Source organism: Kwoniella bestiolae, chromosome 7 (assembly GCF_000512585.2).
Source record: "Kwoniella bestiolae CBS 10118 chromosome 7, complete sequence".
NCBI classification, from domain to species: Eukaryota; Fungi; Basidiomycota; class Tremellomycetes; order Tremellales; family Cryptococcaceae; genus Kwoniella; species Kwoniella bestiolae.
The window spans coordinates 1,098,185-1,109,439 of record NC_089247.1 but is presented as its reverse complement, the minus strand read 5'-3'; the positions used below and the strand labels follow the sequence as shown (position 1 = coordinate 1,109,439).

General features: G+C 45.9%; 4 protein-coding genes across 4 annotated transcripts; all 4 read left to right on the top strand.

Annotated features, from left to right (window-relative positions):
* Nucleotides 1-66: 66 nt before the first annotated feature.
* Nucleotides 67-1,292, top strand: I302_108332 (uncharacterized protein; the record flags this gene model as incomplete). The annotated part of the gene is made up of 7 exons (XM_019193894.1): nt 67-270; nt 322-380; nt 489-629; nt 687-787; nt 843-973; nt 1,016-1,107; nt 1,181-1,292. The coding sequence occupies 7 exons, from the start codon at nt 67-69 to the stop codon at nt 1,290-1,292; spliced, it is 840 nt and encodes a 279-aa protein (XP_019044017.1).
* Nucleotides 1,293-2,230: 938 nt separating this feature from the next.
* I302_108331 (uncharacterized protein) lies at nt 2,231-3,120 on the top strand (the record flags this gene model as incomplete). The annotated part of the gene is made up of 5 exons (XM_019193896.1): nt 2,231-2,260; nt 2,331-2,353; nt 2,685-2,805; nt 2,981-2,999; nt 3,089-3,120. The coding sequence occupies 5 exons, from the start codon at nt 2,231-2,233 to the stop codon at nt 3,118-3,120; spliced, it is 225 nt and encodes a 74-aa protein (XP_019044019.1).
* Nucleotides 3,121-4,185: 1,065 nt separating this feature from the next.
* On the top strand, nt 4,186-7,608 carry I302_108330 (GTP-binding protein ypt1; the record flags this gene model as incomplete). The annotated part of the gene is made up of 7 exons (XM_019193897.1): nt 4,186-4,218; nt 4,334-4,429; nt 5,170-5,226; nt 6,995-7,023; nt 7,084-7,151; nt 7,213-7,447; nt 7,509-7,608. The coding sequence occupies 7 exons, from the start codon at nt 4,186-4,188 to the stop codon at nt 7,606-7,608; spliced, it is 618 nt and encodes a 205-aa protein (XP_019044020.1).
* A 531-nt stretch (nt 7,609-8,139) lies between these two features.
* On the top strand, nt 8,140-11,064 carry I302_108329 (uncharacterized protein; the record flags this gene model as incomplete). The annotated part of the gene is made up of 8 exons (XM_019193898.1): nt 8,140-8,592; nt 8,753-8,833; nt 8,898-9,089; nt 9,172-9,348; nt 9,435-9,746; nt 9,887-10,207; nt 10,266-10,443; nt 10,505-11,064. The coding sequence occupies 8 exons, from the start codon at nt 8,140-8,142 to the stop codon at nt 11,062-11,064; spliced, it is 2,274 nt and encodes a 757-aa protein (XP_019044021.1).
* Nucleotides 11,065-11,255: the final 191 nt, after the last annotated feature.

Here is an 11,255-nt window from a genome sequence, read left to right as displayed (position 1 = left end):
GCTTGCTTCGTCTCTTTGCATTCCACTCAACTTATATAAAGACTACACAGAAAATTATAACAAACCATGGCGCAGAGTGAGCAAACAGCTGAGACATTGAGAAGCAAAACCCTGCTGACGCAGTTCTTCGCAGACACAGGCGAATGCTGCCCACCTCAATCCACCTCCAATCCGTCCAAGCCGAATGTTCCTCATCCCGTTTCCGCACCGACTGGATATGAGTATAAAGGTAAATACGAGAGTGTTGGGGAGTATGACAAGGTCTATGTGGTACGTAGCTCCGAATACTCGTCGAAATTGCCGTTGCTGATGACAGTTCAGACTGGACCGGATGAGGCCAAACATGCTTTGGTGGTAATCTATGATATCTTTGGGTTCTGGTGAGTCAGTCGTCTCGTCAGTCGCATTCAAGTTATACTGATGGATTGATGGATGTCTAGGGACACCACGATCAAAGTGAGTGTATCAAGTACAAGCTGAGCTGATAGGCAGGGATCCGACCTTCTCGCCTCGCATCTTCTGGACACTTCACCCACCAGGATATACATGCCTGATGTGTTTAGGGGTAAACCGTTCCCTAAGGATCAGGATGGGGATAAAGACGAATTGAAGAAGTTCTTTGCTGGGACGTGAGCCATGATTCCTCTAAATTGGTATGGGTATACCACTGATGTTTGGCGGTGCAGAGCCAAGTTGGAGCATCGATTACCTGAAGTTCTCGATTTCGCCAAGACTCTAAAGAAAGATCATGGGGTTAACAGGGTATCGATCCTAGGATATTGTTGGGGTAAGTCAATGATTCTTCTTTTATCATGACTGGTGTACGCTAATTTGTGATGTAGGAGGTAAACTCGCTTTCCTCTCTCTTGCGTCCGGTACACCCTTCTGCTGCGGTGCGGTCATTCATCCAGCTATGATCGCTCCTGAGGATGGAGAGAATCTCACCGTCCCATTTGGCTTTTACCCCAGTATGGTGAGTGTCCTTACCAGTGTACAAAGCTGATTGGAGGGACAGGACGAACCCAAAAATGTGGTTGAGAAGATCCAAAAGGACATTGAGGGAAAACCTTTTGCGGGGAAATCGGATTATCACTTGTATGATACTGTGTGAGTTATACTCTGCCTTATGATGACCTTACCTTGTTGTTGGATATTGACCTATGATTCATTGTTGGATTAGACATCACGGTTGGGCTGCTGCCAGGGCGGACTTGAGCGACCCAGAGAACCTTAAGCAGTATGAGGATGTTTATCGGAGGACCGCGGGGTACTTTGCTAAGGTAAAGTGCTAAGTTGGTAGTAGACTGAATGTATCTCCATTGTGCTTCTGGGTATCGATAGTACTGATGGAGACATGAAGAACATGTGAAACGTTGCAAGTCTCAAAGGTTTGGTACATTTATCTCAACCATCGAGGCTGAGGGTGTTCTTCTTATCGTGTTAATCGTATGTATATTGGCAATCTATACAACTCATCAATATCACCAAGTCGTTAAACGACCCCCTCCTCCCCCTCCTCCCCCGGCTTCGCTCTATTCCCCCAATCCCCTCTTCTCCTCCACCTCATCCACCTCTCCTCTCTCTTCTTCCCTCTCGTGTCCGAATCCTGGATCTGGGATGAGGTGTAATACCAGTGTGAGTAGTAAGAGCAAGACGAGCGAGGCGATCGCTAGGCCGAATGTGGCTGTAGTGAGTAAATGACGATTAGCAAATATCGTCAGTAAGCCAGTCAAATCAGTCAAATTCGCAGGGCAGTCAATTAGAAAAGCAGCATCGTATGACCTCTATTCCAATAGAGGACCGCGAGGAGATCACGAAGTAAAGAGGCGTAGAGAAGGAGGAATGTGATACCCACTTGGGATACTCATTTTTGAATTAGATGGTATCACTTGTCTCTCGATATTTCTGCAATGCAACATAGAGACCTTGACTATCCTATATCTTAGTATTCTGTCCCACCACATATCCACTGCATGCATACAGCCATATCATCTCCTTTGACCTATGATGAACTGGTGTATCTCAACAAAGGACACGTTTGATAAGGATTGTAGAAAGCCACGTCATGCAAATGCCACATTCAGGTTGATCAACCATCCAACCAATACAACAACGCTCTTTCGTTAGACGTCTTCGTGCATTCCGCGCATCCCGATTTTGTCAAAACCGATATATACATCTCATCTTCCCTCTTGCTAGACACCGTCCTCCCCTTCACCTCATCGCTAAAATGCCTGCTTTCATCCGACGATCCCAAATTGTGAGTAGCGCACTGGACTACAAAAGAGTGGGTACGGGAATGGGAATGCTGATGTGGGATGTTCGGATAGGGCCTTGCTGGTTTCACACCTGAGTATGTTCATCTTGTCGATTAGCTCGATTCTGTTGGGATGGCAGTGATGTGAGGAGAAGGATGGGACTAGACGACGACTCTAGTGTTGGAGTAGAGAGTGATGGTATTGGGCGAATGCTGACGTTTCATTTCAATCTATCTCTACGCCATCGAATGTCGATTCACTCCCGACAATATCAACATTCACCATCTCCACACCAACACTATCAATCTCTCGTTCTACCCTTGGTACATCTTGAACTGTACTTTATCATCGCATTCAACGGTCCCAATCCTGTCGATATATCCTGTCCGCGGCATTCACCTCCTACCCGCCAATTGTACCACACAGACGACTTAGAGCTTGGGGTACCACCGGTGCTTTCTGGGGTATAGCCGGTGCTGGATTCGTATCGCTCTTCTTGTCTGATGTGCCGCTCTTCAAGAAGGATGTGTTGATCAAGTTACCAGTGGTGAGTTGCTCACACATTCTTTAATGTGATCGACGAGTCTTGAGGGAATAGAAGGAATGTGGTGGAATGGGGATACAAATCGGAAGATACAGTACAAGGGAATTTATCGTGTCGGAGTTGGAATGATCGAGATAGAGATGAACGGATTATGCTGATTATTGTTGACTCATCATAGGTCCGAGAATACTTCATCGGTATGTTTGATTCCCCTCACATCCGTTCTTTGGGATATATACTGATGACTGATCGTGCTCTTCTCTCCTCCTTTTCCGATCACGTACAGACAAAACCCCCGACTCTGACAAGCCCTTCTAAGCGGATCATGTTGTTCTAGTATCAGGTATCAGAGTGGGACATCCGGGATTAGGGGTTTAGCCAGCGGATATATTTGTCTAGTCATGGTAGAGGTTAGACCTATCATCTTTTTCTCCTACTTTGCATGAAAACTTTATACTTTCTTATGCTCCATCACCTTCAGTCACAGGCTTGGACCACCATTGACTTCTTGTCACGCATATTCATAACGACTTCCAGTCCATCCATCCTCGTCGTTGCGATTGTAACATCCATGTTGTGGTGATCATCTCCAGATAGCATCACATCCGGGTGCCACTGAGATCTAATGCCGGGATCTCCCGAGGGTTATCTGCCAAGTCCTCGTGGCTGATTAGAGTGTTGTTAAATGGTAACCTGTAATAAAGTTATAGTGATTTGCTCGCCACGCATACAACGTCACTAGTTGTATTGTTCATTCCATATATCGTCACTCACTTGTCACTTGCACATATGTGTACATCACTACTATCCCACACAATCATCAACCATATATTCACCTTACCGTCAATCTATACGACACACTTTGGACATTCTTCACCTTCCCCTTCCTAGGTGAGTCAACGCTTCACAACGCACATCCAACAGGAAGCATCATGAGAAGGATGGATAGGCAACAAAGAATTGGAGGAAGATAAGCGGCGGCGCGTGCGAGCTCATGGGACATGCCCGATGGTCGTTTTGAGGATGGGTCGAACGGTGAAGGGGGACATCATGCTGACTCTTACGATTTCACTATTGCTCTCCCGAATGTTACACTTTCACGACGACTTGCTACTGAATGCTGTTGCGCTCCCACCATCATCAAACCATCAATTTGCCGCCGAACATCCACGCGTTTCACGTCATATGACAACACCGCTTCTTCACCACCTCGGCGATATCAATCAACCTTATCACAATCATCCAACCAATCCATCAAAACTTCTTGTCACTCTCAATGAACTGTCGCATAACGTTGGGTAACGCGTTACATGGTTGATGGATGGATGGAAATTGGGGTTAATCGATAATAGAAAGAACGACATTTGAATTGATTTTTTAGCCATGTCTGCGCCAGAGTACGATTACCTTTTCAAGGTGAGTAATTACACCACCATCCTCATCAATCCTCTCCGAGTGTACATTCACACTGTCCGAGGTGATGGTACGCTACCCAGACATTTGCTAAATGATGATATTCTACCACGACTAGCTCCTCCTCATCGGTGATTCAGGTGTAGGAAAATCCTGTTTGCTTCTTCGATTCGCCGATGATACTTATACCGAATCGTACATCTCAACCATCGGAGTAAGTGGCTGTCTCTCCTTCTGTCTGTTGTTCGTGACAGTACTCGTTCGCTCGGAATGATTAGGACACCGTGGTGGATGAGATCTATATGATGGATTGGACAAGAGGACAATGCGCTCTGTGTGTGTGTGGGCGCTGGACCGGAGACTGAATGGTACAGATTGAATCAGATCGAAGTTTTTGATGGATTGGAGGGTGAAGGAGATGATGACAATGATGGATGTCACGCCGAGAGCTATCCTCAACAAATGTACTCGGTGTGACATTCATCATTATCAGCAGGATCTGATTCAAATCATTATTTCTCTTGTTCATTTTCACTCACATGGTGCTGTGTAACGGTTTTTGAATCGAGTTTGATGGTGATTTCCGTGATTGATTGTGTGTATCTGTCATGCGGAACGATCCTTGGGAAGCGAGAAACATGCTCTTTTGTGTGCTGTTCTCCTTTGCTTCTCGCCTCTTTTGTTCATTTCTCGCTTCTCTTTGCTCACCCTCTATCATCACTGGACAAGGTTAAATAGGGGTCCATTTTCGAAATTGACATTTCTCTTTTCTCTTTCTTTCTTCATCTTTCCTTTTCTCACATATGATATTCAATCTCTCTCTCTTACCTGTGACCTTGATACGTTACACTCTATGAATCGCTCTTGCCTTTTAACATATTGTACCCTACCATCCATCACCTACCCCTACCATTGTAATTTGCCACTCGCTCACACAGCCTCCACTGGCTACAGGTCGACTTCAAGATCAGAACTATCGAGCTCGAGGGAAAGACTGTGAAGTTACAAATCGTGCGTATACCTTCCCCTCACTAGGGTACGCACTCAGCTTGAGTTTTAGCAAGATAGCTGACGGTCACTTATCTCTCCATCTCATCTTCTCTCGACTATCGGCAATCCCAACACTCCCTCGTTCCTTCGCTCTCGAATCTATCTCAACATTGCTCGCATCACGCTCCCATCTGTCGTTCTCGGTGAACTCTCGCTCTATCGGTTGATCCTGTCTCTCTGCCTTTCTTGACGCATATTGGTTTTGCCTCTGTTGCTCGAATGTCTGATTGACCTCTGAATCCTGATATTGATGTGTCCCCTTCACCTATCAAACTCGGCATCTTCTCATTCATCGACCGCCTTTTCGCGCTTTCGCCTATTTCGGCTTCACACTGCTGCACGTCCACACCTTGATCTGGATACGTCACTCATTAATCAACCTTTGGTTGGATGCTGCATTGTGTCCCCGTCAAAATTATGCTGTAAATACTGTACTTGGCGTCTATCTTGAACTTTCGACTCTCGCGGCGCAATTTTATCAATTGATTTCACGTCCTGCTCCTCACACGAATGCCAATCCGAATTCGACAATTCAACTATCTGGGTTATTACATCAATCACCTATATTTCTCTGGATTATATCGTCATAATGGTCACCTTCGTCCGACTCCTCGGTCATTGAACGCACTGTCGAACGCCGCGCTATCTGAACGGATAAATCCTGAAACATGGCACCGATATTTATCATTGATCTTTCGTCCTTGACTTTCGGAACGTTGAATTGCTTCTTATGCTGCCTGAACCTCACAATTCCCTTCGTGACTTCGGTACGCCCTGAAACTCCTCATATTCGTGTTATTGTCTGCTCTTTCTCTCATCGATATGTTGCCGATTAATTTGATTGCCTTTCGCTTGAACGCCTTCTGAAAACTTGGCAAAAAATCGCTTCAATCACCTCCTGGTCTCTTCTCCCCATCACTGGCGGCGCCATTTTCGACCCTTCCTGGTTCTTGCCCGATATCTCAATATCAAACAAACAATTCGGCCCTCAAAATGTCCCACCATTCGCGACGCATTGGACATATGATAACGTGTGGCATTCGCCTGTCATATCCCGTCATATCGGGCTGCTATTTGTTCCAACTGTGATCTCACGATTCCACCTCGTTACCAATGGCGGTTACCATCGGGACGCGAACCCTTCACACGGGCACTTCAATCTTGTTCGATCTTATCTGCAATGGCGATGATTTTGAAATCGGAATCGATTTGTCATCCGGCGAAACCCTAATCGCTTCAACGTGAAAATGGGCCTTGAATCTGAAACGCCTTTTTATCTTGATGGTACGGACTATTTACTTTGAATCGTATACGCTCTCACGGGATTCAACCTTTCGACTGGATGCTCTTGCGCCTTTCCGCCACCTTCACTCTGTGTATATACATATTTCGCGAACTTTCTCGGTTACACCTCAAAATTACGTTTCACTTGTCCTTTCCTGGATCTTGAAATTCGTTCTCTTCAACTTTATACGTCGAACGACGTTTGCGGCATCGCTTCGGCCCCTTGGTGCACTCGCTTTCGGCGGCGTTCAATGGTGGTGGATTCGACTGACCTTTCAACGCTTATGGATTTGGCGTATTCCGTTGCTCTTGTATATTGGTATATATCTGTACGCACCTTTTTCTTTTCCCCTATCACTGACCCTCTCCTTCACTCCATTATTCTTTTGATATCGCACCTGCCCTACAATCATTCCTCTTTATTATATGTATATATACCGAACAGTGGGATACCGCTGGACAAGAACGATTTAGGTGAGTTGGGTCCATGCCTTTGGCTAGATCGAGAGGTTTGATGCTAACATTTCGACTTAGAACTATCACATCGTCATACTACCGAGGTGCTCACGGTATCATAGTGGTCTACGATGTGACTGACAGCGGTGAGTATTCTCTCAGCTGAGATCTACAGAATGTCACGTGCTAATCCCTTGTCACATTTAGACACCTACGCCAACGTCAAACAATGGTTGCAAGAGATTGACCGATACGCTGTGGAAGGTGTCAACAAGCTTCTTGTAGGAAACAAATCTGATTTGGCCACCAAGAAGGTTGTAGAGTACGCCGCTGCCAAGGCATTCGCCGATGAATTGGGTATCCCATTCCTCGAAACGTCCGCCAAGAACGCTACCAATGTAGAGCAAGCTTTCTTGACCATGTCCAAGCAAATCAAGGATAGGTGAGTAGACTAGTTTCTGAGAGTTGAAGTGCAGACGCTAACTTTCCTTGGGTTGTCGCAGAATGGGTTCAACTTCAATGGCATCTGGCCCAGGTGCCAAGTCTACAATCAAGGGTCTCGGTCAAAATGTTGAACAAAAGACTGCTGGTGGATGTTGTTAAGCGGATTCAGGATACGGGAAGATCATTAGAGATCGTGCCGAGGGATGAGATTGGAAGGGGAATACGAATATCTGGTTTCTGGAGTAGATAGAATAAAGATATTCATCTTTTATACGCTTTTCCTTTCCTTCTTTTTCGTTTTGTTTCTGCAATTGAACGACTTGTAGAGCTGGATATAAATCATTTACTCCTTCTTCCTTCCTTCTCTTCTCATATGACGGTGATCATCGATATATCTATATACGCTACTATATGATGTTAATTGATATCCCCAAGGTCCTCCTGCCATAGCAGTCCATATTGCATAATTTGATTCCGTCTTTGAAAGTCAATGTTAGAATCCTCCACCTCACACGAACGCGAAGTAACGATTAGCAACAACAGCTGCTGGTGATGATGATGTTGTTGATGATTATCATCCCAGATAATTTGTGCCTACCACTACGATCGCGTATCTATAAGATACTATCAGCCCAGCGATCAACAAATTCGTGAAACCGCTCAAACCAGTGAATGGTGGAGTCCGTCACCATGTCAACTATAAACGGGGACGTCCCTAGGGGAATGTCAATATCCATATCCCCCACTTCCATCCAACCATCAACTGTACCACTTTCACTCCCCATCCAAGATTCTGAACAACAAGCCTCCTCATCCCGCAGATCGTCTCACTCCTCATCCTCTTCGTCAGGCCCAGACCACTCCCTCGACCTCCCCTCATTACAACCCCTCTCGCACTCCCACCCCCTCCTCTCATCGGAGGACTTCAACGCCGACGAATTCCTCTTATCCAGAATACATATCCCACTTGAAGAGCTGCGTGGAGAATTGAGAGCTTACCTGAATGAACTGAAGGAGGAGCTGGTGAGGTTGATTAATGAGGATTATGAGGAGTTTATCTCGCTTAGGACGGGGTTGAGGGGCGAGGAAGGGAGGTTGAAGGGGTTGCAGGAGCCTATGAGGGAGGTTAGAGGGGAGGTTGAGGTGGGTTTGGTGTTTTCTCTCTTCTTGGAGGTTTTTACTGGGACGACTATGCGCTGTCTATCTAAGAACGGATTGTGCGGACATAATGAGGGCTCAGTGAAAGGAATGGCTTTGCGTATGTGAGTGGGGTAGTATGCTGACTCCTTGGCAAACCTTGTAGATTGTCAGGGACATACTGTACGAGCATCAAGAGAAAGTACAGACCAAGCTCGATGAACGATCAGCACTGAGAGAAGAGAAGGTAAGCTACGAGACAATGAACCGAGTCCATCAGCTGACGTCGTACATCTGGATACACAATATAGGCACTCCTGGACCTCTTACAACGCCTGTTCGATACTCTCACTCGAGCGGAGACATTGCTCGATACGACACCGGACGAAGAGCATGGATCAGCCAAGATGATCAATCGAGTTGCTGGGGAGTACACCCAGGTGGTGTATCTGGTGAACAAAGCTAGGATGGAGGGGTGTGCTATTGTCGATGTCGTGGAGGATGTGAGTGTATACTTTACGTCTCCGACCTGGAAACCTTTTTGGGACTAAGAGAAATATACTTGGCTAACTCCCTCACCTCTAGCGTATACAAAATATCAAGTCTCGTTTATCGAAAGATCTCTCGACTTTGCTTACTGCTGAGCTTGCCGAACCGAATATACCGAGACTGAAACAATGTCTCAAGACATACGAGCTGATAGAAGGCTGGGAAGAAGCTGAAGAAGTGGTCAGGAGATCTATACGGTCGTTCTGTAGATCTGTGAGTCGAATAACCTTTCTGATAAGAGTGCCCAAACAACAAATTGGCATTGGGGCCGGAGTCGCTAATGACAGTCAATGGCTCAGACCATAACATCAACAAGCTTGACAGTCCCCAGGACGCCCACAGCACCCAAGACGCCCCATTCATCCCAACTCAATAACCCACTGGAGAAGTCCCTCAGATTGCCTTCAGAAGATCAATCCCCTCTGGCATCGTTGTATAACAAGGTATTAACCCAGATGGAAACTTATGGGCCATTATTGCAAATATCTGAGGATATATCTGAGAAATTCGATTTCTTCAGTAACATTGTTTGGCCAGAGATTGCCGGTGCGCTGATAGATAATTTGGGGAGTACCATTTTTGCTGCTGGTCGACCTGATGAGTTGCATAAGGTGAGTGATCTGCATCACGATTTTTCATTCAAGTCACCCTACTCTCTCCTTCCTGTGATTTGGGTCTTTCTCTAAGGAGTGACTCATTCAGTATAAGATCCTATTGTCGCTTCAATGCTGACTCTACCTAATACGTCTAGCACTACACTACAACTCACAAATTCATCACTCTACTTGAATCGTTTGCTCCATCCACACGAAACGTGATATCCATGCGCACATCCCCGTCATATGAGTCATTCGAAAGACGATGGCAATTACCGGTGTACTTCCAGCTGAGATGGAAAGAAATTGTCGGAACTCTGGAAAACTCACTGGCATCCGCAAGTAACGATAAAGCCGTTTCAGGAGATTGGGAATTATCCGCTTCCGCGAGTATATGGAAGGCTTTGGAGACGACTTGGAGTGACGATGTCTTTATCGAAGAATTGGCACCGAGGTTCTGGAGACTGAGCTTGCAGGTGAGCTAATTTTTTCGACATTGTGAGGTCTCTGATCATTGGCTGACCTGCGATACAGATAATCTCTCGTTTTGGTACATACCTCAAATCCACTTTGGATACCTTCACCATAAAGGAGGAAGATACAACTCAAGAAGATGCGGCGTTGAAATTCACCGCTGCTGCTATTGTCGATTTAGACCAGCTCAAAGCGAAAGTATCAGAAATCAAGGTCATCAACACATTAGGTTTAGAAGGTGAGTGGACGAAATCCTCGCTGCTCTTTGAGCGAAGCTGATGTTGATTTTGTCGTTGTAGAACACCTCACCATCCCTATAACACCTTACTCCAACGTCCTCCTTCAAATCCTCACTAGGAGGTGTATAGACCCCCTCAAACTCATCCGATCAATCGCGTCCCAATTCCGATCATCCACCACCACTTCTTCCACGCCCACCTCGGCGAACCAAGCATCATATTTCATCCCCAACGTGCTCAAGCCCATATCAAATTTATACACCTTACAGCCCCAACTGAAATCTACGTACGGAAGGGAATGGTCCACCCAGATATTAGATTCGGTCTTGGTGAATTACTCATCAATACTCGGGAGCGTCAAGAAGACTGAGGATTTGTTGAGGAAACATCGCAAATCGAAGAAAACGGGATTATCATCTTTCTTTTCTACTTCCAGTTCCGGTGCTACCTCGACGGAAGGGGATGGGAAAGAGGAAAAGGAAGAAGAGAGATTCAAGTTGCAGATGATCAAGGATATTGATACGCTCAGGCAGGATGCGAGCAAGTCGTGTGAGGTCGATATTGAGGAATTGGGTAGTTGGAAGGAATTGGTCGACGTTATTAACAAACCGTCCGAGTAGGGTGAGGTCGTTTCTCCGCGAGATCACATGGTGGTGATCTCGGTGTCCAGGTGAACATATGGAAGAGTTATGTATCCACCGAAAAGGAACATCACACATGACGGTATCACAGTCGATGATATCACTTGTATAGATAGATAGAGCAAGACAAGAACAATATGCATATCTTATACGACTCATCTCACTCTGAG